At 48.5% G+C, this 26,769-nt stretch overlaps 1 protein-coding gene across 1 annotated transcript in view; it reads right to left on the reverse strand.

Moving 5' to 3' along the window:
* Positions 1 to 7,351: 7,351 nt before the first annotated feature.
* BEND3 (BEN domain containing 3) overlaps positions 7,352 to 26,769 on the reverse strand; it is a 51,202-nt gene continuing 31,784 nt past the window's right edge. The window contains exon 4 of the mRNA XM_033234754.1: positions 7,352 to 13,120. Coding sequence (XP_033090645.1) covers positions 10,874 to 13,120 — 2,247 coding nt within the window. The 3' untranslated portion in view covers positions 7,352 to 10,873. The remainder of the gene's footprint in view (positions 13,121 to 26,769) is intronic.

Consider the following 26,769-nt stretch of genomic DNA (forward strand, 5'->3'; position numbering starts at 1 on the left):
GTAGCTGGGACTACAGGTGTGCACCACTACGCCCAGCTAATTTTTGTATTTTTAGTAGAGATGGGGTTTCACCATGTTTGTCAGGCTGGTCTTGAACTCCTGACCTCGTGATCCACCCGCCTCAGCCTCCCAAAGTGCTGGGATTACAGGCGTGAGCCACCAAGCCCAGCATAACATCTTTCTTATATGCACAAGCCTCACAGCCCGCTGCTTCTGCCTTTTGGTAGCTGCTACCTCCCAATCTATAGCTTGGAATTTCTGGAAGGGCACTGAAACTGAATGTGGCTTTCCAAATTTACTGTTCCTCTCAAAGACACACTGTGCTGGCCCTGTTTTTGTTTGTTTGTTTGTTTTTGTAAAGTTTTTTGTTCAACATTATTGCTAACAGATTGGGTAAATATATTATCAAAAGTAGGATGGTCCTGAAGGCATGGATCCCGATAAACTTTTTTTTTTTTTTTTTTGAGATTGAGTCTTGCTCTGTTGCCATGGCTGGAATGCAATGGTACAATCTCAGCTCGCTGCACCCTCTGCCTCCTGGGTTCAAGCGATTCTCCTGCCTCAGCCTCCCGAGTAGCTGCAATTACAGATGTCTGCCACCACGCCTGGCTAATTTTTTGTATTTTTAGTAGAAACAGGGTTTCGCCATGTTGGCCAGCCTGGTTTGGAACTCCTGGCCTCATGTGATCTACCCACCTTGGCCTCCCAAAGTGCTAGGATTATAGTCATGAGCCACGACGCCTGGCCAATGGGACTTTATTCTTAAAGTTGGTGAGACTTTCCCTAAGGCAGACAAGTGAAGTCCTAAAGACCATAGTCAAGGTCAGACCATAGGTGTCTAAAATGGAGAATTTCTGTTTAGAGGTCAAGTAAGGACTCGCTTCTGGAGTCTCACTCAGAGGAGTCACTATTAGACGCTTCTTCATAGAATGCATGGAGAATTTTTGTTAGGATTGTAGGAGAAATCCCTTAATATATATATATATTTTTTTTTTTTTGCTTTTTTGTTTTTGTAACCCTTATTTTACTTAAATCCTTTAATTCTTGATTCTAAGACAGACAAATGAAAGGTGAGGCTGAAATGATAGTGGCCAACTCTTTGGATGTAAGCAATGCAATCAGTATTAACTACCTGACAAGAAGGTAACCCATCGCCAGGGCCTTCCTTACCTATGCTGAAGTATATGCCTCTTTATGCATGGAACTGTGCCTGGGTGAAGATTTCAGCTTGTCAAAACCAAGGAGGAGAGGCATGTCGAATACCCTGTGTCAGAAAGAGCACAAGCTACACCAGAAACACCAGGGCTCTTGAATTCCGCTGTCAGCACTCACAGCACACTTAGCAACTATATATCAGTCTCTGGAGAAACAGGAGTCCGGAAACGCTGCAGTCCCTGCAGGTATGCCTCAGGCCAGAGCCCAGCCTTATTCCATCTGCATGGCCTCAGCTGTCTGCACTGTGAGGAGAAGCCAAGCTTCCCAGTCTGGTTCTATCCTTGTACATCTTGAAAATTGGCTTCAGGCAACAGATGTCAGGTTTTGTGCTGTTTACTACCAGAACCTTCTCTTCGGCCGGGCGCGGTGGCTCAAGCCTGTAATCCCAGCACTTTGGGAGGCCGAGACGGGCGGATCACGAGGTCAGGAGATCGAGACCATCCTGGCTAACACGGTGAAACCCCGTCTCTACTAAAAAAAATACAAAAAATTAGCCGGGCGAGATGGCGGGCGCCTGTAGTCCCAGCTACACGGGAGGCTGAGGCAGGAGAATGGCATAAACCCAGGAGGCGGAGCTTGCAGTGAGCTGAGATCCGGCCACTGCACTCCATCCTGGGCGACAGAGCGAGACTCCGTCGCAAAAAAAAAAAAAAAAAAAAAGAACCTTCTCTTCAAGCTCAAATGGGCTTTATTTATTTATTTATTTATTTATTTATTTATTTATTTATTGAGAGAAGTCTCGCTCTTGTCCCCCAGGCTTGAGTGCAATGGCTGGATCTCAGCTCACTCTTACCTCTGCCTCCCAGGTTCAAACGATTCTCCTGCCTCTGCCTCCCAAGTAGCTGGGATTAAGGCGCCTGCCACCATGCCTGGCTAATTTTTGTATTTTTTTAGTATAGACGGGGTTTCACCACGTTGGCCAGGCTGGTCTCGAACTCCTGACCTCAGGTGATCCACCCGCCTCGGCCTCCCAAAGTGCTGGGATTACAGGCATGAGCTACCAGGCCTGGCCAACTTCTTAACTATCAACTCACGAGGCTGGGACTTGTTAGAATTATGGATCACTGCCCAGCAGATAGCTGGTCCTCCAAATATATTTGCTGAATGAATCAACTGCCTTAGAGGCAGAGATATTCTTACTGCATTCCTTAGTCTATTTTCTGTGGCATTGAAAGGTTTCCTGGTTTTAGGGGGATTGGTTTTTACCTTTTGTTTTTTGAGACAGAGATTCCATCTTGTTGCCCAGTCTGGAGTGCAATGGCACAATCTGGGCTCACTGCAACCTCCACCTCCCAGGTTCAAGCGATTCTCCTGCCTCAGCCTCCCAAGTAGCTGGGATTATAGGCCCCTGCCACCACGCCCAGATAATTTTTTGTATTTTTAGTAGAGATGAGGTTTCACTATGTTGGCCAGGCTGGTCTCGAACTCCTGATCTCAGGTAATCCACCTGCCTCAGCCTCCCAAAGTTCTGGGATTACAGGCGTGAGTCCCTGCACGCGGCCAGTTTCCTGGGTTATACTCTCTCACTAGGGCGATCCAGAAGCCCAGAAATAGTGGACAGTCAGCAAAACCCCAAGTTAAATCACAGGAACCACTCGGCAGAGACACAGAGAAATGGATTTACGTGGCACAGCTACATACGTGGCAGCACAGGAATGAAGAGCACAAACTTTGGAGTCAGCCTGGCCTCCGTTAGAAGCCCCAGCTCTGCCAGCTATTTGACCTTGGCCAAGATACTTAACTCTGGAAGCATCCATTTCCCCATGTGTAAAATGGATTTCTGTAAGGATTAGATGAAATGACATACATCAAGTTCCCAGCATATCCCTGGACCAACACAGGTGCTCAAAAATGGGAGCTATTATTAGAAACAGAACTCTGATTTCAGGACCTGTGGTCACTTCCGAATCCACAGGAGTCACACTGTAGGAGCTCCTGGAAGGACAGGCTATAGCATTACATGCTCTCAATCTCTATTAGGGACACGGTTCACCATCAGGAATACAACGACTGTTTAGAAGAACAAATGAATTCTTATTCCTTAAAATCAATAGACAGCCTTCCCTGTGAAGAAACGTTCTGTCAAGTGCTGTATGTGGCCAGTGCCCATAAGCCCTGATGCTGAAGCATTAGTAAACCAGCCTCTTCCCACCGGCCTGAAAGCTAAGATTTAGTTTCCTAAACTAAAGATTTAGTTAAAGCAGCAGTCAGCTTTATTTGAATACAACAGGAAACCACGTATTTCAGCTCAGATCTATAGCTAATACCTAGGAAAATGCTAACCTTTCAGTTTCTCTACCACACACAGCACATTTTGGGAAGATACCTATAGTGTCTTGGTCCTCCCCTGTGGTTGCAAGACCAGCATCACCAGCATCACCTGAGAACTTGTTAGAAATGCAAATTCTTGGGCCCCACCCCAGACCTACTGTATCAGAACCTCTGCGGGTGGTTCACAGCAATCTGTTTTAACTTGTTCCTTGGTGATTCTGATGCAGGTAAACTCAGACCCACTGCAGTAGTGGATGCCGACAGAATCCCACCTAAACCCCTTTACCAGAGCACCTACGCCCTGGCTGCTGAGGGCTGGCTGCTAACCACCACCGCGGCGCCTCTGGAGCCTTGTCCTGGCCAAAGGGACAGGAACACTACCCTTTTCCCAGGGAAGACCTTGAACAATGACCCACCAGCCCCTTTGCCTCAACCAGAACTAATTCTGCCATACAATTCACGTTGCAGGGCTTCCTTGCGGAGGAGAGTGTGGCTAGACTGCATCGGAAACCACAATCTTGGTTCTCGCTTTCCCCGGTTCTCTTCCTTTCCTGAGTCTCCTGAGAGCATGCCCTCAATTAATGGCCTGCCTAAGAATCTCAGTCTCAGCCTCTGCTCCTAGGGAACCTGATCCACAGCAGTTACTTTCACATTCTTAAAAAAAAAAAAAGTTTACAATTGCTGTAATTATTTAGAATTAGCTTAATTCTATTATTTTATTTTATTTAGAGACAGAGTCTCGCTCTGTCACCTAGGCTGGAGTGCAGTGGCGTGATCTCAGCTCACTGCAACCTCCATCTCCTGGGTTCAAGCAATTCTCCTGACTCAGCCTCCTCAGTAGCTGGGATTACAGGTGCACGCCACCATGCCCAGATAATTTTTTTGTGTTCTTTTGTTTCAGTTTTTGAGACAAGGTCTTACTCTCTCGCCCAGGCTGGAGTGCAGTGGCGCCATTTCGGCTCACTGCAACCTCTGCCTCCCGGGTTCAAGTGATTCTCCTGCCTCAGCCTCCTGAGTAGCTGGGACTACAGGCACACGCCACCACGCCCAGCTAATTTTTGTATTTTTAGTAGAGGTGGGGTTTCATCATGTTGGCCAAGCTGGTCTCCACTCTGACTCCTGACCGCAGGTGATCCACCCACCTAGGCCTCCTAAAGTGCTGGGATGACAGGCGTGAACCGCTGCACCCACCCTAATTCTATTATTTACATTCATTAGCTCCCAAGGCTCTGTCATTGGAGCTTAATTCTAAAACCAGCCCTCCTGTATCTAAGATCAGACAAACTGGGGCTTAGAGGATGGGAGTGATAGACACCACAGCTGACTTGCAGTTGTTTTAGGATCTGAGTCTTGTGCATTTTGACCTGGGTATGATGGAAATCAGAGGTCAACTTGGGCTCAAATCCCGCCACCACCATTTTCCAGTTGTGTGAACTTGAGCAAGAAATCAACTTCTCTCCTTACCACAAAACTGAGTTAATAACAGTGACCACAACAATGAGTTTTTATGAGAAGCAAATGAGATAATGTAGACACCATTTGCGTCCCTAGCTTTCTCACTCGTTAACAAGGCATAATTATGGTACTTACCTCACAAGACTTTTGAAAGGGTAACACGTTGCCCACGTTCCGTTCTCAGCAGTGTCTGGCACATAAAATATACTCAATGAATGTTGGTGCCATTCCAGTCAGAAGCAATGCCTGTTCTTTCCTTTCTCCACCGCTGGCCAGATACTCCAATTTTTTCTTTCTTTCTTTGAGATGGAGTCTCACTGTCGCCCAGGCTGGAGTGCAGTGGTGTGATCTCGGCTCACTGCAACCTCCACCTCCCGTGTGCAAGCAGTTCTCCTGCCTCAGCCTCCTAAGTAGCTGGGACCACAGGTGCTCGCCACCACACTCAGCCAATTTTGGTATTTTTAGCAGAGATGGGGTTTCACCATGGTGGCCAGGATGGTCTCAAACCCCTGACCTCAAGTGATCTGCCCGCCTCGGCCTCCCAAAGTGCTGGGATTACAGGCATGAGCCACCGCGCCAGCTCAGATATTCCAGATTTATCTGAAAGCTCCTTAGAGTCCACTGCATTTCACCATTCCAGTGGTCATGATAATCTGGTGTTGAGTTCTTATTTCTGAGAACTGGATCTTTTTTTTTTTTTTTGAGACGGAGTCTGGCTCTGCCGCCCAGGCTGGAGTGCAGTGGCCGGATCTCAGCTCACTGCAAGCTCCGCCTCCCGGGTTCACGCCATTCTCCTGCCTCAGCCTCCCGAGTAGCTGGGACTACAGGCGCCCGCCACCTCGCCCGGCTAATTTTTTTGTATTTTTTAGTAGAGACGGGGTTTCACCGTGTTAGCCAGGATGGTCTCGATCTCCTGACCTCGTGATCCGCCCGTCTCGGCCTCCCAAAGTGCTGGGATTACAGGCTTGAGCCACCGCGCCCGGCCGTGAGAACTGGATCTTACAAGTGTACTCTTGCTGACTGAAACACCGTGAACGTTCTTTTTGGAAGAAAACAAAGATACGGTCAGAGGAGTCTCAAAGAATTTAGCTTTTCCTCACTTCTTTTTTAAACTAGCTAGTGGATTTAGCATTTGGAGGTTCAGGCCCAGCCCCCAACCAAGGCACACCTGCTGAGAAGGCTTACAGCACAGATGTACTGGTTGTATAGATTTCAGGGTTATCAAATAAGCAAACACTCACTGTAGTAAGTGTTCCAATCATGAGCCACAAACTACTTTATATCTTGTGATCCCTGGGCCAAAGAGGTGTCTCTGACATCTTGAGACAGAATTTTAAATATATATATATATATATATTTTTTTTTTTTTTTTTTCTTGAGACAAGTTTCTGTTGCCCAGGCCGGAGTGCAATGGCATGATCTCAGCTCACTGCAACTTCGCCTCCCGTATCCAAGCGATTCTCCCACCTCAGCCTCCCGAGTAGCTGAGATTACAGACATGCGCCACCACATCTGGCTAATTTTTATAGTTTTAGTAGAGACAGGGTTTCACCATGTTGGCCTGGCTGGTCTCAAACTCCTGACCTCAGGTGATCCACCCACCTTGGCCTCCCAAAGTGTTAGGATTACAGGTGTTAGCCAACGTGCCTGGTCTAATTATTACTATAAAATATTAAGTTAATGATTTATAATTAGCCAAAGAGAAGAGAAGGTGAGGGAAAACATACGTCCTTTTTTTTTACAAATAATACATGAGGCCAGGCACAGTGGCTCACACCTGTAATCTCAATACTTTGGGGGGCTGAGGTGGGAGGATTACTTGAGGCCAGTGGTTTGAAACCAGTCTGGGTAACATGGTGAGGTCACATATCTACCATAATAAAACTAGCCAGGCATGGTAGTGTGGGCCTGTAGTCTCAGCTACTTAGGAGGCTATGGCAGGAAAATCACTTGAGCCCAGGAAGTCAAGGCTGCAGTGAGCCACGATTATACCACTACACTCTAGCAGGGCTAGGGTCGGGGGGAACTAAAAGTGATCCAAAGTGAAAAAAAAAGGGGGGGTTAAATGAAAATGAAACTCTGTTGGCTTTGCAGGACTGGCCTGGCACCTGACCAGGAAAGGTTAAAAAAGGTCAAATAAGCCTCCCACTGCATGGCCAGGAAGTGGTTTGTGGAGGAATGGTTTGGAGGATTTATCTGGCAATTTCTTATTCATTCAGCTGTGGCCAAACTGAAATCCTGTGAGCGGCACCACTGACACCTAGCGTATGGAAGCCCCAGAAGCTGAAATCCCCCGGAACATTCACGTTCTCCCCGGGAGGCGGGTGAGGAGGCCACGCAGAAAGACAAATAGACCAAGACATGTCTGAGATACCAGTGCTCTAAGAAAATAACATGTTACGAGACCGTGTTTTTCTATTTTTATAACATTTTATATAACTCATAAAACAGTGTTTGTATAAAAATTCACACAAAGTTGCTAGAGAGCATACAATTTCCAAAAATGTCCTGGGTTTTAGTTACATTCAGTTTCCTAAGGATGCACTCCAATCTATGGTAAAATGCAGACATGATGCGAGATTTCATTATCTTTGGTAAAACTATTCTCATTATTTTGCTCCTCACAGTATTAACTCTGATATCCACTTTGTGCAGGGTCTGCTATTACTAGGATGTCAGAAAAACATTAAGGCTGGATCTACAAGAGGCAAGCATTTCCAAACAGCAGTAATAGCCCCTCGGCCCCCACCCCCACTTCACATATCTGTACAGTCTATCTACACAGCCAGGCAGGGTGCGAGCTCACGACCTCCACTCGGGAGTCTTGAGATCCCCTCTCGACTGGGCAAGAAGCAAACATTTGGGGGGAACGTTGGAAACGGAGGCCATCTCTAAATGAACCCAGTGGTCATGCTGTGGTGTGGTCAGACCAGTGACTTTTACCAACTAAATAGCCAATCCATTCACCACTAAGTAGATCCCATTGGCTGGTTGGTTGATGAATGCTGCTGATGTGGTTCTCCCTAACCACAAACATAAAAGGAAAGGAAGGTTTGGAGCCAACACTGAAAGGGGAGGGGCACGCTAGCGCAAATGACACCAGACACGACTTTATTCCCTGTCGAACATTTGCTGTCATACAGACACAGCCAAGGTGAACTGAAGTAGGATGTGAACACTCAATACATTCATGACTATCTTCATACATTCTTTAAAAATTTAGAGAAACCGATGAAGACTACCACCTACTGTGACTTACTAGTTCATTCAACATCAAAACGTGTCTGTGCTAATTTTTTAGTCCTTGGGATACAAGGCCAAGAAAAAAAAAAAAAATTCAAAATACAAACAACTAAAAACCAAAGAATTTAGAAGGGGCGGGTGGGGGAAGGAAAAGGATTGCCAACAGGTTTCATGGAACACATTAAATTTTGAAAAAATAAGTATTTTGTACTTCTATTGCTTCATGTAAAAAATTTAAAATAAGAAAATGCCCACCGGAGTCATCTGTATGGATGGAGAAGTGAGGACAGCATACAGACAGGGCAAGGGCCTGCAGGCATTTCCTGACCACATCCCGAGAGATGGGAAGAGTTCCCAGGTGTCCACTTCTCTTCACAGAAAGGGACTGTAAGATTCTGGGGGAAGATGCCCTACACATGAAAGGTATTAAGAAAATCACTGAAATATGGTTTCTAAAAATTGAACATGCTCTGGGTTACAAAGAGGCATATTTAATTCCTAGAACCTATTGATTTCTCTAACATGGGTAGATGGGCGTTTCAAAAAAATTATTAATAAATGATTGTGCTTCTAAAGTTGCAGGGTCAACATTCCACCCTCTAGAAAGCAGGGCAATTCATGGCTTGGAGTCCTCTTGTCTACATCCTAGAAACCAGAACAAATTCCATGGGACCTCCCCCCTCCAGCGCCCAACAACCAGCGGTGGGTGGGGGAGATGGCGGGAGAGGGCCACAGCTGTCTTTGGGTAGGGTGCGTGTGTGTGCATGCTGTGTACATGTGCTGGAAAGACTAAGGCATAGAGAAGGGCCCAAGCGAGGGGGGAAAGTGAGTCTCCTGAATGCTCCAGTCCCTCCTTTCCAGGCACAAAGAAGTTGAACTTGTTATTCGTTTAGGCCCCCTTCATCTCACTTCAGCTTTTAGTAAGCAGTGTGTGTGTGCATGAGTAGCTGTGTGTGACAGAGAGTCATTCAGTCCCTGTGCCTTTCTAAATCTGTTTGCAGTCACAACAGAAATAATCTGTAAATGACACTTAGGAGCACATTTACTAGTTAGATCAGCAACTTAACATTGCTTAAAATTCTGTATTTTAAAAAATGCTCCTGGTCACAGGCAAAATTATGTCATACAGCCACTGGAACTGAAGTCCTTATCAGCTGAATGAAGAAAATTCAGATTGTTTCTATTATCTCTGCATTTTAAAGTAGTAAAATATTAAGCCATCCCACAGGGGTTCTATTACTACCCTGTGTGATTCAATTAATTTTCCAGGACTCTGGTATGACGTATTGTTTGCATTTGACTGTTTCCTTTTCCTCTTAGGCATTTGGCCCCCGAGAGTTAGGTAGGTAAAAGGATCATTTTAAAGGATTTTGCCTGTCAGGGAACTTCCCAGTTGGTGCTCCTGGAGAGCATGCAGCTGGCCTGCAGGAGCCTGACATTCCCAGTCAGGAGGGAACGAAGACATGTGCCCCCCAAGGCAGGGGGTAGCCAGGTATAGGACAGCAGGACCTTCTAGAGAGTCCAAGAGGAAAGTTCTGAGTGGACTCTGGGAAGGGACATGTGTGCCCCATCTGAGACGCCCTGTGTCCTTCCAATGCCTGGTATCCCCAAGAGGGGCCCAGACCTGGGCCCGCCCTGAGAAACGAGGAAGTAGTGCTGCCTGGAGGAGCTAACACTGAGGTCTGGGGAAGTCACCACAGAGCTCCTGGTACCTGGATTTTGTACACACACACACACAGAAGAGTAAACAGTTCATGGTGAGCTCAAAGAGGCCCACCCTTAAATCTAACAAGAAGCCAAAAGCCCCTGCACTGTTTTCCAAGGAAACATGTCTACTCCCTCCAACCAGCAACGATGTATGGAGAGGGAATGGGGGCAGTGGAAGGACACGGCTCAGATGGAGACACTGCAAACGTGTTTCCACGGCTGTCTACATTCATATCATCATCATCATCCAGTGTTCTCGCCTACAGAGTGACACAACATTCTACCAACACGCCTGAAGCACAGGCCAAGCTGAACGGAAGCCTTCCCAGGCACCAGAGCAGAAGGGAAAACTTGCACATGGTCGTAAAGGACTTCATACTATTCCATCCCCTCTACTGCCATCCAAGGGGCATCTTGACTCTTCCAAAATCAGATGTAAAAGACAAGGTCAGTAAAATCAGTATCCATGCCACCTGAAGCTATGATTAGCCACTGTGCACGAACATGGCACTTTTAAAGAGGTTTTTTTCTAAGTAAAATGGCCCCCAAAGAGCCCAATTACTTTTTTAAGGGTTTCTTTTTAATTAAAAAAATGGGTAAAAATGGAAGATGTAAAATACGGGAAGAGGGGCAAGAGAGTTGCTGGGTTTGCATTTTAAGCTGTAAGGGACTGGGGAGGGCACAGCCAGGGAGAGAGGACCCCTACCCTCTGGTTCCTGCCCTCACAGCTTGCTCTCCCCACACTCAGGCTGCCCCGCCGGGTCACACAGGACAGAAGTTGTAAGTACAAGAGACCAAACTCAAGGCTTCTTTCTTGCGGTTGGGTGGGTGTTTACGTGTGCAAATGTAGTAAGCCACTCCCCACGGACATAAGGTGCCTGTCTGTGGATGCCATAAGCGTGCTCCCAAGTATTGCTCAGTCCCAGGGGTGCCCATCGCTCAGCCTCTCGTGACCCCGAATCTCTGGGCAGGCCACAGGCCTTCACTTCTCCACTTTCTTCGCTTTCTTGAGGATGTCACATTTTTTCCTGTTGGGGCGGCGGCACCTCTCATCGATGCTGGGGATACATTCGTAGTGCCACACCTCCTCCATCTTCTCCACCGGGTAGACGGCTTCCACGTAGTGGCGGATGAGCCGCAGCCGCGTGGGGTCCAGCTGCTTCTTGTTGCAAGCCCCGGAATGGTTGTACTGCAGCCGGAGGTTCTCGGCGGTGAAGAGTTCGGGAAACAGGCGGACGAGGAGCCGGGCGGCAAAGTTGCCCACGGAGAGGCTCTGCTGCACGATCTCACGCACCTCCTTGTCAGACAGCAGGTAGGGAGAAGGCACCGGGAAGTCAGGCGAGGGGACCACCAGTTCGTCCAAGGGGATCTTGCAAAAGTCCTTGCTGCTCCTCTCGGGGGGCAGTGGGGGCCCCTCAAACTCCTCCCGGAACCTCTCGGGGTTGATTGCATAGCTGGTCAGGTCTCTGCACTCAGGGCCTGGCACGTGGACCTTGCGCTGCTGCTGGTAGGAGCGCCTCTGCTCCGTGTCCCGGCGCCGGCAGCGCTCATCCAGTTTGCCCACGAACTCCAGGGTCCAGACGCGATCGTTTTTGGCGCGCGGGTAGAGCAGCTGCACGTAGTGGCGGATGAGCTTGATGCGGGACGGATCCAGCTGCTTCTTGCCCAGGGAGCCGCTGCAGTTGTACTGCTTGCGCAGGTTCTCGTGCGTGAAGAGCTCCGGGAACAGGTGCACCAGCAGGCGCGAGGCGAAGTTGCCGATGGACAGGCTGCTCTCGTAGATGCTGCGCAGCTGCTCCTTGCTGAGCAGGCAGTCGGCACCGGGTACCTCGAAGTCGGGCTGGGGGATCTCTAACTTGTCGAAGTCGATGGGCACCAGCCAGATCTTCTTGGAGCGGCGGCCCGGCCGCTCACCCTCGAAGCTGTCCTCCACCTTGACCACTGAGATGTCGTCGGGCAGACTGGAGGAGTCATAGCAGTCATCGCGCGGGGCGTCACCTTCACTGCCCGCGTCCAGCCCTAGGCCCTCGAGCTCGTCGTTGATGCGCTGGGCGCACTGCTGCAGCCAGGCCTCCTCCTCCTGCATGTCGGGGAAGTAGATCTCTGTGTAGTTGCGAATGATCTGGAGCCGCTGCGGGTCCAGCTCCTGCTTTCCACCATCCCCGTAGCAGCTGTACTGTTCAGCCAGCTTGCGGTGGTCGAAAAGCTCGGGGAAAAGCCGGTGGAGGAGGAAGACTGCAAACTCGCCTGGTGAGGAGGCTTCATCCAGGAACTCAGTGAGGTCCTGCGTGTCCACCACGTGGTCTGAGGCGATGGTGCTGCTCCGGTCCAGAGACAGGGCCTCCTCCTGGTCTTTGTTGTCCAGGAAGTGGCCGGGGTCCACCTGCTCTGCCTCAAAGAAGCTGGCGACCTGGCCACTGGGCTGGCTGTCCTCCATTTCCCGCTGGGCCCAGAAGCGGCTGAAGAAGTCGTTCAGCTGGGGCAGGCACTCGGCCTGCCACACGGCCGTGTCCTTCACCGAGGGGTAGTAGACCTCCACATAGTTGCGGATGAGCTGCAGGTGCAGCGACTCCAGCTTGCGCTTCGCCGCAAAGCCACAGGCACTGCAGCCTCGGGAGAAGTCCACGTCGCTGAAGAGCTCGGGGAAGAGCTGCACCAGCAGGCGGCAGGCCAGGTCCCCCCCCGACAGGCTCTGGTCCACGATCTGCTTGAGCTCCGCAGCTGTGAGCTGGTACTCAGGGGGCGGCTGGAATTTGGCCACCATCTCAGTGGGACTCACCTGCTTCTTGATGCGACTCACCTCCAGGGAGAGCAGGTCCACCTTGCTGTGCAGCTGGGACATGTTGGATGTGAGGGTGTTGAGCATGTAGAACATTTTCTGGATCAGGAAGTAGATGTTGGGGTCACTGTCAGTACCTGCCCCGGTGCTGCCAGAGTCCCGCTTCTGTGGCTCATTCAGGAGCCGCAGCGCCGAGGGGCTGTTGCTGGCGTTTGCCTTCTCGAAGAGCTCGTACATGTTTAGCAGGTCCCCTGAGGGAGGGTTCTTCTTCTCCATGATCTTGTGCGAGATGCCATACAGAGGCTTCTTGTAGGAAGGGGTAGTGGCATCGTTGCAGGGCTCCTCCTCTCCTGGCCACACAGAGCCCAGGCTCCTGCCCCTGCTGGCCTGCTCGCCATTGCCTTGGCAGGGCGAGCTGTTCTCACGGTTCCGCATGCCTGCTAGGAGAGCCTGCAAAACAAAAATCATTTCCCAGAGTGTTAGGAGGGTGCTATGGTTTATGACACTAAACAAGCGTCTGCGTGGCACACGGAGGGGCCAAGGTCAACCTTGGGAGCATGTGAGAAACTGATTCCTCACCCTGAATCACTCTGTCATCCAAGGATGCACCACTGATACAAACCTGCATCTCCACCACCCCAAACCCGCTGCTCTCCCCACTCCCCGAGAAAAGACTCTGGCTGGGCCCAGGGAGGCTTTGTGCTCTTGCAGGACACCAGCACTGGACTTCCTGCCCATCAGAGGGCTGACACTGATGTTGGCAATACCGGGTAAGAACTCTGCAAGAAACAGGACGGAGAGCACAGGAAGGCGACGGGCTTGTGCAGCTCCTGGCCACAGACAGGTCACCTCATGGACCCATGCCTTGGTCTGCTCTCAGGAAGGGAAAGAGATTCCTACCTATGGTAGCTCCCAAAGGCAGCAGTGTGTCCTTTCAGCCTGCAGCCTTTGGGAGAGCAGGCATGCCTTCTCAGGAAGGCTCCTCTGAGATGCATGGTAGGGGCACATGAGAACTGCGCTGTGGAGAGCAGCTGTCTGATGCCAACTCCACCACTGCCTGAAATCACATCTTAGACCAGAAAAGGCCGGCCCAGAACTCTCTGGCCTATGCAACTGTGAGACAGTAGAAACAACCCCCCGCTTCTGAAAAATCAACAAGTATATAAACTGTGTTATATTCATACAATGGAATATTACTCAGCAATAAGATATTAATTATTGATACAGTACACAAATTACTCATGATAAATCTCAAAATAAATCACAAAAAAGAGGCCACAGTGTATGATTCAATTTGTGTATATACAATTCTAGAAAACACAAGCTTGCCTATCATGACAGAAGGCAGACAGTCATTGCCTAGGGATGGCAGGGAAAATTCGATGGGACACGGAGAATGACACGGAGAACGTCAGTGGGTTGATGGATGTTTATCATCATGACTGTGGCTATGGGTTCACTGGTAGACACATGTGTCAAAACGTATCAAATTGTATACCTTAAATATGTATCATTCATTGTATTTCAGCCATAATCTAACAAGCCTGTTTTTGACAAATGTTGAATTTGACCCAGACACTTATGGAAATGTGTATTTGAGTTTTAGGAAAGCAGATGAGCTAGTCAGTGAGCACTGGTGGGTGTTGGAGGAGCAGGGAGCTTTTGCTCCCCCTGACAGGCATGTGCCTTGGGCAACTGGGACAAGAACAAACGGCATCCTGGGGTGCTTCTCTCCATGCTTGGGAAGAGTACAGGTGGCTCGGACCGGCCTAGTCCAGCGCTTAAGCTCTAGTGTACACACTGAATCACCTGGGGTCTTGCTGGAATGCAGAGTGTGAAGCCTGGGCCTGCATCTCTAACAAGTTCCTGGGTGCTGTGGCTGCTGTCCATCCTCTCTGAGTAGCCAGGGCCTGGCAGTCAGTGTTTGCTCTCAGCTTATCTCATCTGGGCAGATAAGGGTTATTAGAAAGTTTTCAGGTAACTAATGCCAGCATAAAACAGGGCAAGAGGTGTTTTTCTCTGCAGCCTCAACCAATGTAGGGAAAAGAGACAACCTCAAGAAGTGAGGCTTCATACAGCAAGTGAGCAATATGGGGCTGAGAATAGGTAGATACAGGGGGAATAGAAACCAGGAGTCCAAATAAACAGAAAACTTTTACCCTTCTGAACCTTCCATGTGTTCTTTTTCATTTAATTAATGAACGGCTGGGCGTGGTGGCTCACGCCTGTAATCCCAGCACTTTGGGAAGCCAAGATGGGTGGATCTCCTGAACGCAGAAGTTCTGCCAGCCTGGGCAACATGGTGAAACACTGTCTCTACTAAAAAAATACAAAAAAATTAGCCAGGCGCGGTAGTGTGCACCTGTAGTCCCAGTTACTTGGGAGGCTGAAGTAGGAGGATAACTTGAGCCTGGGAGATGGAGGCTGCAGTGAGCTAAGATCTTGCCACTGCACCCCAGCCTGGGTGACACAGTGAGACCCCATTTCAATAATAATTAATGAATTACTTCCTAGACTCTCTCTTTTGGATAATAGAATAATCTGACTCATATTAGAGAAATGTTAATTCTTCTCTTGTGCCCCCATGAGGACAACCATGCAAAAGAAAAACTACTCCTTTAGAGTGACCTTATAAAGGGACTCATAAGTACATTAGTTATCATAGAGCTGGCCAATATTGCCTTCAGGGTTTGTGTGTATATATATACACACACACTCATATATATATATATATATGAGCAAATGGTCAATGGCAACTGGCCCTCGTGGCCCCCACTCCCCACCCCTCCCCTCTACAGCACTCCCCAGAAGCAGAGGATCAAGGACATACCAGAGTGGAGGCAGCCTGTCAGGGGTGGCCTGCCATCTGCCCCACTCCCTCTGGGGTCTCCTTGCCGAGCTGTCCCCATCCCCATCAAACTGCATGATGGTTGTGGGATGGGACCATGTTGTTCCTGAGTCTATCCCCAGTGCCTGGCAAAGTGCCCAGGGTACAAAAGAGGTCAATGAATTTAGGTCAACCACACATGTGGATAAAGCAGGGCAAAGTGTTCCACCATTCTCAAATACATGCTTAAGAAAAGTGAGGCCAGGTACAGTGGCTCACACCTGTAATCCCAGTCGTCTGGGAGGCTAAGGCAGGGGATCTCAAGCCCAGGAGTTCAAGACCAGCCTGGGCAACATGGTGAAACCCCATCTCTACAAAAATAAGCTAGGAGTGGTGGTGTGTGCCTGTAGTCTCAGCTACTCCAGAGGCTGAGGTAGGAGGACTGCTTCAGCCTGGGAGGTTGAGGCTTCGTGAGCTGAGATCACGCCACTGTACTCCAGCCTGGGCAACAGAGCAAGACCCTGTCTCAGAAAGAAAAAAAAAAAAAGAAAAAAAAAGAAAAGGAAGCTGTTCTGATAAGAGCAGTGGCAGAGAGGTATGAAGGTATGGCTAAGAACTCAGCTCAATCAGCAAGCATACTTGTTTGTAACCTTATAAGCCTCACCTTCCTGTGTATAACTCAGGGTAAATCATGGTACCTGTCCCACAGGGTGGTTGTGAAGATTTAATGAGACAGTGCACATACAGCACTGAGTCTGTCTGAATCACAGTAAGTGCTTAATAAATATTTATGGCCAGGCGCGGTAGCTCATGCCTGTAATCCCAGCACTTTGGGAGGCCGAGGCGGTTGGATCACTTGAGGTCAGGAGTTTGAAACTAGCCTGGCCAACATGGTGAAACCCCATCTCTACTAAAAATACAAAATTAGTTGGGTGTGGTGGCACATGCCTGTAATCCTAGCTACTTGGGAGGCTAAGGCAGGAGAACTGCTTGAACCTGGGAGACGGAGGTTGCAGTGAGCCAAGATTGTGCCACAGCACTCTAGCCTGGGAAACAAGAACTCTGTCTCAAAAATAAATAAATAAAAATTTATTATTACAATATGATGTATTATTACGTAATGCTATTCCCAAGCCATGGCAGAGGTAGTTCTGTAGGGGACTATTATTAAGGGAGTTGTAACGACACTCGCAACCCGTACACTGAGAAGGACTTTCCCACAGTGCTTCAGGGTAAGTCGCGCATGGAAGGCACTTCTTAGAGTCTATTTGTCCTAAAGGCTGGGAATTTAAGCCCTTTATGTTTCTTCTGTTCTGCTATCTGGCATTATTTGTTTAAAAAAAAAGAAAGAAAACATATACACACATCAGAAAGGAAGGGGTGGAGATAACTGACAACCTTTACCCCAGTGCAGTGTTTCAAATTGTAGGTTAGCAGATGATAACTGATTCTGGTGGATCATGACCAACATAAGAAGAGGGAGAGGCCGGGCATGGTGGCTCACGCCTGTAATCCCAGCACTTTGAGAGGCGGAGGCGAGCAGATCACGAGGTCAGGAGATTGAGACCATCCTGGTTAATGCAGTGAAACTCCATATCTACTAAAAACACAAAAAATTAGCTGGGAGTGGTAGCACACGCCTGTAGTCCCAGCTACTCGGGAGGCTGAGGCAGGAGAATCACTTGAACCTGGGAGGCGGAGATCACAGTGCGCCGAGATGGCACCACCACACTCCAGCCTGGGCAACAGAGCATGTCAAAAAAAAAAAAAAAAGAAGAGGGAGGGATTAGTCACTAGGCAGGCTTAGGTGGGAGGATCACTTGAGTCTTGGAGGTGGAGATTGCACTGAGCTGTGACTGCACCACTGCACCACAGCACCACAGCTTGGGCAACAGAGTGAGACCCTGTCTCCAAAAAAAAAAAAAAAGAGGGAGGGAATGAGGAAATAAGAAAGCAAAAAGAATAGAAAAATATCAAAGTGTACTGCACAAAGTAAATCAATTTAGGAGTTTTGCTTCATTACTATGTGTATGTCTACACATTTATTTACAAATTCATACATGTAAGTTGTATTGATCTATAAGGTGATTTATAAGCGTGGGTCACTGTGGAAAACCACTGCCCTAACAAACTCAAAGTGCCTTACTTGCTAATTCCTGTAGAATGTAAAGTAAAAGTTTTGGCAATTTATTCACTATTAAATTCTATTACACTAAAATAATTTTAGAGGTCCCACAGACTATAAGATTACTATAAGGTTTACCAATAGAGAGAAATTTGGGTTTGAAGTACTAACAATTACAAATCATAACTATATTAGGAGTGATTTTAGAAAAGGAGGCTTTCCTTTAAAGCAAGGCTCCATTAGCGCATTTAAAATAGAATTTCCTACAGAAAGAGATCATCAGAAACTTACATAGCATCCAACAAGAGTACATGTTCTAGAGGGAGACTTGCCCTAATTAATACCCAGGGGAGAAATGAGTACAGGGAAGTTTCTGGTGAATTACTTGAATACCAACAACACACACAAGATTTGACTCCCCCACATTCCTACAGCAGGCGGGAGGCAAGAGTACGTTGAAACTGGGAAACCCCCCATAACTCTCAATATTCAGCCTCATTAATACAAACATTTCCGTTTCCGCCAAGCATGTTAGAAACACTGCCGTCAATAGAAACATTTTTGGCTACATTGCTTGAATAAAAAATGTCAGTGTCCCAGTAGAGGGCAATATTCACTCCCAGAAACCTTGGGTACACAATTCAACACAGAACACAACACAAGCACTGAAGAGAAGGTTCTTAGATATTCCCACACTGGTGTCCTGTCAGCTCAGTGCTCCAATTAATTCCACAAATGCTGCCAAGGCGGCAATGGGCTGGCTGCATTTGTGGCTGATGATAAAATCTCGGCTCAGCTGTCTAGGAGTATCAAGAAATCTTTAAATCTGTGCTACTTGGCACTGGGTAGGACTGGCTGACACGTTTCCAATTCTCTGAGGCTCGTCTTCCAACCATATGGGAACTCTGCTGTACAGCTCAGGCTCTGCAATGCCAGCGTCTAGCCCGGATCTTGATCAGGGCGTTTCATTCAACCACCAGCATCCCAAAACTCAACAACCACCAGAATGCCCAAATCTCTCAGCTGGACAATCTGACTGAACAAAAAGAAGCTGATGTTGGGTTGCAAGTGAGGAGTAAATAGACTATTTAGGGAGATTCCAGGTGTCCATGCCCAGTGACATCCCAGGGAGTGTCACCCTGGAGATGCTCCAAGTACTAGACGTCTTCATTGGGACCCCAAATCCAAGAGCGGTCACTGAATTTAGTTAATGAATAAGTGGCTCAAAAGTGCCCTGAGAGGCAGCACCCTGGAACACACAGAAAGCAGCAGAGCTTGGGGAAGCAGGGAGGCTATGTGAAACAGTAGTCAGGAGGACTGGGGTTGGCACCTCCCTCCTGGAATCACAGTCGCAAGAATGATGTACCACTTTCATTTTCTTTTTCTTTTTTTGAGATGGAGTCTTGCTCTGTCGCCCGGACTGGAGTGCAGTGACCGGATCTCAGCTCACTGCAAGCTCCGCCTCCCGGGTTTCCGCCATTCTCCTGCCTCAGCCTCCTGAGTAGCTGGGACTACAGGCGCCCGCCACCTCGCCCGGCTAGCTTTTTGTATTTTTTAGTAGAGACGGGGTTTCACCGTGTTAGCCAGGATGGTCTCAAACTCCTGACCTCGTGATCCGCCCATCTCGGCCTCCCAAAGTGCTGGGATTACAGGCTTGAGCCACCGCGCCCGGCCCTACTTTCATTTTCTTTTTTTTTTTTTTGAGACGGAGTCTTGCTCTGCCGCCCAGGCTGGAGTGCAGTGGCCGGGTCTCAGCTCACTGCAAGCTCCGCCTCCTGGGTTTACGCCATTCTCCTGCCTCAGCCTCCCAAGCAGCTGGGACTACAGGCGCCTGCCATGTCGCCCGGCTAGTTTTTTCTGTATTTTTTAGTAGAGACGGGGTTTCACCATGTTAGCCAGGATGGTCTCGATCTCCTGACCTCGTGATCCGCCCGTCTCGGCCTCCCAAAGTGCTGGGATTACAGGCTTGAGCCACCGCGCCCGGCCCTACTTTCATTTTCTTTTTTTTTTTTTTTTTTTTTTTTTTTGAGACGGAGTCTCGCTCTGTCGCCCAGGCTGGAGTGCAGTGGCCGGATCTCAGCTCACTGCAAGCTCCGCCTCCTGGGTTTACGCCATTCTCTCGCCTCAGCCTCCCGAGTAGCTGGGACTACAGGTGCCCGCCATCTCGCCCGGCTAATTTTTTGTATTTTTTTTTAGTAGAGACGGGGTTTCACCGTGTTAGCCAGGATGGGCTCGATCTCCTGACCTCGTGATCCGCCCGTCTCGGCCTCCCAAAGTGCTGGGATTACAGGCTTGAGCCACCGCGCCCGGCCCCCTACTTTCATTTTCAACAGAATTATTTTCATCATCATCATCAAATTTTTTCTTTGACACAGGATCTCACTTTTGTTGCCCAGGCTGGAGTGCAGTGGTGTGATCTTGGCTCACTGCAAGCTTCACCACCGCCCCCCAACCCCCTGGGGTTAAGTTATCCTCCCACCACAGCCTTCCGAGTAGTTGGGACCACAGGTGCACACCACCATGGTCAGTTAATTTTTTTTTTTGTATTTGTATTTTTATTTTTTATTATTTTTTTTTTTGAGACGGAGTCTCGCTCTGTCACCCGGGCTGGAGTGCAGTGGCCGGATCTCAGCTCACTGCAAGCTCCGCCTCCCGGGTTTACGCCATTCTCCTGCCTCAGCCTCCCGAGTAGCTGGGACTACAGGCGCCCGCCACCTCGCCCGGCTATTATTTTTGTATTTTTAGTAGAGACCCTGCACTTATTTTCTGTCCTGGGTATTAACTAGGGCAGGTCTCCCTCTAGAACATGTACTCTTGTTGCACAGCATATGAGTTTCTAATGATCTCTTTCTGCACAAAATCCTATTTTAAATGTGCTCCCCATGTTGTCCAGGCTGGTCTAGAACTCTTGAGCTCCAGCAATCTGCCCACCTTGGCTTCTCAAAGTGTTGGAATTACAGGTGTGAGCCACCACACTTGGCCAAAACAATTTTTTTTTTAAAAATTAAGTAAGAGACAGGGTTGCACTAAGTTGCCTGTGTTTACAGGTGTGATCCCACTACTGATGAGCAGGGGAGTTCTGACCTGGGCCGGTTCACCCTCCTCAGGCAACCCAGTGGTAACCCTCACCAAGTTCAGCATTAATACAGTGACCTCCCAGGATCAAGCCAGACACAATCTCTGCTCTCGTGGCTCTTACTCTGCAGGTCATCCTTCTGCTGCCAACACTATATGGTAAGGGTGAAGGATGAGCTAAGATGGCTGAAGAAACAAGATTCTGGGGGAGATAAAGCAACTATAATGAAGGGAAAAGAGGAAGACCAGAAGACCTAGCAAGACACGAGTGCACCTAAGGCTTCTTATGCATCTTACAAATATCCCGGTATCCCACCAGCATGATGTTTGAGTGCCCAGTTCGGAATCACGCAGGCTTGGTAGTGCTAACTTCTCTGACCCTCATGAAAACGGGAATGTACCTATCTGCGATACTTGTTGAGAGACTTAAGAATCCTCAGCTCACACCACAGTAACTGACACTCACAAGGTGTTCCATGCATTTGCACTGCATGAGATGGCATTTCCATTTTCTTAATGAAAAACAAACCACAATGACATTTTAGAATTTAAAAAAAATAAACAAAAAACCCCGGGAGAACAAAGCTAACCTCTGCCTGGCATACGGCTCTTGAACACTGCCCCACTTCTGTGAACAAAAAGATGATTACCAATAAAAACTTTGGCTTCGCACCTCCCACATCTGCTATATTTGGCTACGAAGCCCTCTCCAACAGAGGTGCCAAATAAGTCTTTATACAGCCCTTTGTTAGATTTTTTGAGGGAGGTTTCTTCTTCTAAGCATTGTACTAAATGTCACTCATAAAACAAGCTGTCAACATTGATAGATGCCTGCCTGTGACGTGCATCAGGGCTCCCCACTTTGCCCTCCTGCCCTTTCCTTGGGGCAGGGGAGAGAAGACAGGAGATAGTTTATGTCCTGAGTAGATGGTGCCCAGGCCTGGGTGTCCTCAAGGGCATCAGGTGACCTCCCTTGATGGTGTCATGCTGATTTCGTTCTGATAAATGTAGAGGGAGGCAGCTGAATGCTGGTCATGGGGTTGAGGGCTGGAGATGGGAGCTCAGAGGCAGTAAACAAACATTTCTTTTTTCTTTCTTTCTTTTTTTTTTTGTAGACAGAGTCTTGCTCTGTCACCCAGGCTGGAGTGCAGTGGCGCAATCTCGGCTCACTGCAAGCTTCACCTCCCGAGTTCACGCCATTCTCCTGCCTCAGCCTCCCGAGTAGCTGGGACTACAGGCGCCTGCCACCACGCCCGGCTAATTTTTTGTATTTTTTAGTAGAGATGGGGTTTCACCGTGTTAGCCAGGATGGTCTCGATCTCCTGACCTTGTGACCGCCCACTTCGGCCTCCCAAAGTGCTGGGATTACAGGCATGAGCCACTGTGCTCGGCCCAGTAAATAAACATTTCTAAAGGCTGACATGGAGCATGCCCCGTGCTGTGTCCTCATGTGGGCGATCTCAGTGATCCACAACAGCCCAGCGAGGCGGGCAGTGTCACCCCTTGTGACGGTGGAAGAACCTGAGTCTTGGTGATCTGCCCCTAGTCTGACCCAACTCTCTTGCTTGTTCTGGTATTTTAGCATGCTGGTAGTGATATGGGAGGGGGCTATGGAATTGCTGGGTAGAGAAGGGTGCGTCCCTGAGCTAGGGCTCCACCCTCAGGCCTGTGCCCACGGACCTAGGTGAGGATAGGCACTCCTGCCTTCGCACCCAAATGTTGCATTTTCCAAGACCACCCTGGCCTGCCACGCCCCCGTTTCTATCCTGTGCCTATAGAAATCCCCAAGACCCTAGCAGGCAGGCACACAAACGGCTGAATGTCGAGAGGAGGGGATCAGTGGAAGAAGATACGAGCAGCTGGATGTCTACAGAAACACACAGGTGGAAGAACACACAACTGGGTGGACGTCGACAGGACGTCAGGAGCACACTGACAGGCACAAGCATGATGGCAGGTCACTGACCGGCAGAACAATGTGGAGTTTGGCCGAGGAAGCAGGATGAGGGCCAAATCAGAACCACCAGCTGGTCCAGAGAATCATGAAAAAATAAAATAGTGATTGCTTTTCTTTTTTGAGATGAAGTCTCAGGAGTCTCGCTCTGTCACCCAGGCTGGAGTGTAGTGGTGTGATCTTGGCTCACTACAACCTCTTCTTCCTGGGTTCAAGCGATTCTCCTGCCTCAGCCTTCCAAGTAGCTGGGATTACAGGTATGCACCACCACACCGGGCTAATTTTTGTGTTTTTAGCAGACACAGGTTTCGCCATGTTGGTTAGGCTGGTCTGGAAGTCCTGACCTCAGGTGATCCGCCTGCCTCAGCCTCCCAAAGTGCTGGGATTACAGGCGTGAGCAACCACGCGCAGCCTAGTGGTTGCTTTAAACTACTAGGTTCTGGAGTAGTTCTGTGCTACATAACATAACATAGCACAAGTGAACTGATACGCTAAACTTTCTCTTCCATGTCCTGAACTCTGGCTTTACTTGAAAACTTGAAGTGAGTTTGCAGAACTGATCACAAACAGAAATGTAATGTGACACAGAAAAATATTTTTGGGTGTTCCTTTAGGTGATCACAAACAGAAATGTAATGTGACACAGAGAAAAATATTTTTGGGGGTTCCTTTGGGAAATTAACATACTGCTTGTCAAACTTCTCATCATTTCCAGCGTAACCTCTAGGAATCTAACCTACAGAAACACTCATACAGTCACTGTGTTGACGTATGGGGATGTTTTCCCAGCATTACTTGTAATAATATAAAATTGGAAAACATCTAAATGTCAATCACAAAGGAAAAGGATAATAAAGTAAAACTGTCTTGTAGCTTTCATCTGCCACAGCAGATCACAGATCAGATTTGTGGGTTTTCATCTAGTTATTACTTACTGCACTAGAAACTGCCATCCATGCATGAAACTTGCCAGATCACAAGGTATGCAGCAAGTGGCAGGGTGAGGCAGTCAGAGTCGAGGGTGGAATATTTCTAATTATTCCTTTATTAAAAATTATCAACCAGGCACGATGGTTCATGCCTGTAATCTCGGCACTTTGGGAGGCTGAGGCGAGAGGAATGCTTGAGCCCAGGAGTTCCAGACCAGCCTGGGCAACATGGCCAAACCCCAAGTATACAAAAAAAAATGACCCCAGAAAACAAAATTACCTGGGTGTGGTGGTGCGTGCCTGCAGTCCCAGATATTTGGGAGGCTGAGGTGGGAAGATCCACTGAGCCCAGGGGGTTGAGGCTGCAGTGAGCCGTGGTCACATCACTGCACTCACCCTGGGTGATAGAGTAAGACCGTGCCTCAAAAAAAATACTCATAGATATTTAAAAAAAAAAAAAAAATCAACATTGTCTTCTGGACATTATAGATTTTTTTAAATGTCTCATTTAACTATTAATTATGATGCTCAAAAACTAGAAGCAACCCAAAATGTCTGTCAGCTGATGAATGGATAAACAAAAGGTGGTGAGGCTGGGCTCTGTGGCTCACGCCTGTAATCCCAACACTCTGGGAGGCTGAGGCGGGAGATCCCTTGAGGCTAGGAGTTTGAGACCAGACTTGGCAAGACAGTGAGACCCTATCTTGAAAAAAAAAAAAAAAACAAAAACAAAAAAGGATCTATACAATGGAATATTATTTGGCCATGGAAGAAGATGAAGGGCTTCAGGTTTCTGGTCCAGCATGGAAGGAGCCTGAAAGTCAGCCCTCCATCCTAACTATAAGGAAAAAGCTGAACAAACTGAAAAAATCAACACGTTTTCTTAGACCCATAAGACTGGTAAGGTCACAGGGCAAACCACTGCCCCCAGACTTGGCAAAACAGACGGGTGAATACAGAGACTCCCAGCTTACCATAGCAGACACCCGAGAGCAGACTTCCACAGGAACCAGGGCGAGGGCAGGGAAACATGAACTGCAACTGGGGAGCCGCTGGAGACGCAGTGTGGACAAGTCTGAGAGTTAAAATCTCCAGGGGTACCCAATCAGCACGGGTCCCACACTTTTGTGGGTTCCACTGAGAGGTAAAGCCAGCTGGGCTTCTGGGTCGGGTGGGGACTTGGAGAACTTTTCTGTCTAGCTAGAGGATTGTAAACACACCAATCAGCACTCTGTGTCTAGCTAAAGGATTGTAAATGCACCAACCACCACTCTGTACAAACACACCAATCAGCACTCTGTGTCTAGCTAAAGGATTGTAAATGCACCAACCACCACTCTGTACAAACGCACCAATCAGCACTCTGTGTCTAGCTAAAGGATTGTAAATGCACCAATCAACACTGTACAAATGCACCAATCAGTGCTCTGTGTCTAGCTAAAGGACTGTAAATGCACCAATGAGCACTCTGTAAAAATGCACCAATCAGCGCTCCGTCTAGCTAAAGGATTATAAACGCACCAATCAGCACTCTGTAGAATGGACCAATCAGCGCTCTGTAAAATGGACCAATCAGCGGGACATGGGCAGGTCCAAATAAGGGAATAAAAGCTGGCCACCCGAGCCAGCAGCAGCAACCCACTCAAGTCCTCTTCCATGCTGTGGAAGCTTGATTATTTTGCTCTTCACAATAAACCTTGCTGCTGCTTATTCTTTGGGTCCGCACTACCTTTATGAGCTGTAACACTCACCAAAAGGGTCTGCGGCTTCATTCCTGAAGTCAGCGAGACCATGAACCCACCAGGAGGAACAAACAACTCTGGACGTGCCACCTTTAAGAGCTGTACTCGGCCGGGCGCGGTGGCTCAAGCCTGTAATCCCAGCACTTTGGGAGGCCGAGATGGGTGGATCACGAGGTCAGGAGATCGAGACCATCCTGGCTAACACGGTGAAACCCCGTCTCTACTAAAAATACAAAAACTAGCTGGGCGAGGTGGCGGGCGCCTGTAGTCCCAGCTACTCGGGAGGCTGAGGCAGGAGAATGGCGTAAACCCGGAGGCGGAGCTTGCAGTGAGCTGAGATCCGGCCACTGCACTCCAGTCCGGGAGACAGAGCGAGACTCCGCCTCAAAAAAAAAAAAAAAAAAAAAAAAAAAAAAGCTGTACTCACTGTGAAGGTCCACAGCTTCACTTGTGAAGTCAGCGAGGCCATGAACCCACAAACCCCCCAGAAGGAATAAACTCCCGACATATCTGAGCATCTGAAGGAACAAACTCCGGACACACCATCTTTAAGAGCTGTAAACACTCACCGCAAGTGTCCGCAGCTTCATTCCTGAAGTCAGCGAGACCAAGAACCCACCAGAAGGAATAAATTCTGGATATACTACCTCCAAGAACCCTACCAGGTTCTCACAGTGAATATTAGAGGAAAATCCCCTTCTACTTCTGGCAGGTGGAGAGGAAAGGGAACCAATTTGAAATATCAAAGCATTCTCTTTTCTTTTTCTTTATTCTTTTTTATGTTTTTTGAGACAGAGTCTTGCTCTGTCACCCAGGCTGGTGGGCAGTGGCATGATCTCAGCTCACTGCAAGCTCCGCCTCCCGGGTTCACACCATTCTCCTGCCTCAGCCTCCTGAGTAGCTGGGACTATAGGCGCCCGCCACCTCGCCCGGCTAATTTTTTTTTGTATTTTTAGTAGAGACAGGGTTTCACTGTGTTAGCCAAGATGGTCTCGAGCTCCTGACCTTGTGATCCACCCGCCTGCGCCTCTCAAAGTGCTGGGATTACAGGCGTGAGCCACCGCGCCAGACCGCCTTCTCTTTTCTTAAGGCTTACCCTCAGGAGAACTATTTAATGTGAGCTAAACCTGCAGGGGTTTTATCAGAGCCTAACTGACAGGAAGGGAGATACCCAGCTCCAGCTCCAGCCTTCTACCTGGAGGAAAAGAAACACCTAACATCAGCCCACTTGACTCATCCTGTCCCACTTAAGAGAGGAACGGAGGAACAAAGAAGTCCAAGTGAAGTTCACAGTCCAGAGATCCAGGGCTGCTAAAAGACTGAGACCTGGCCAGGCACACGCTGGTAATGCCAGCACCCCAGGAGGCTGAGGCAGGCAGATCACCAGGTCAAGAGATGGAGACCATCCTGGTCAACGTGGTAAAACCCTCTCTCTACTAAAAATACA

Source organism: Trachypithecus francoisi, unplaced genomic scaffold (assembly GCF_009764315.1).
Source record: "Trachypithecus francoisi isolate TF-2019V2 unplaced genomic scaffold, Tfra_2.0 Lachesis_group15, whole genome shotgun sequence".
Classification (NCBI taxonomy): domain Eukaryota; kingdom Metazoa; phylum Chordata; class Mammalia; order Primates; family Cercopithecidae; genus Trachypithecus; species Trachypithecus francoisi.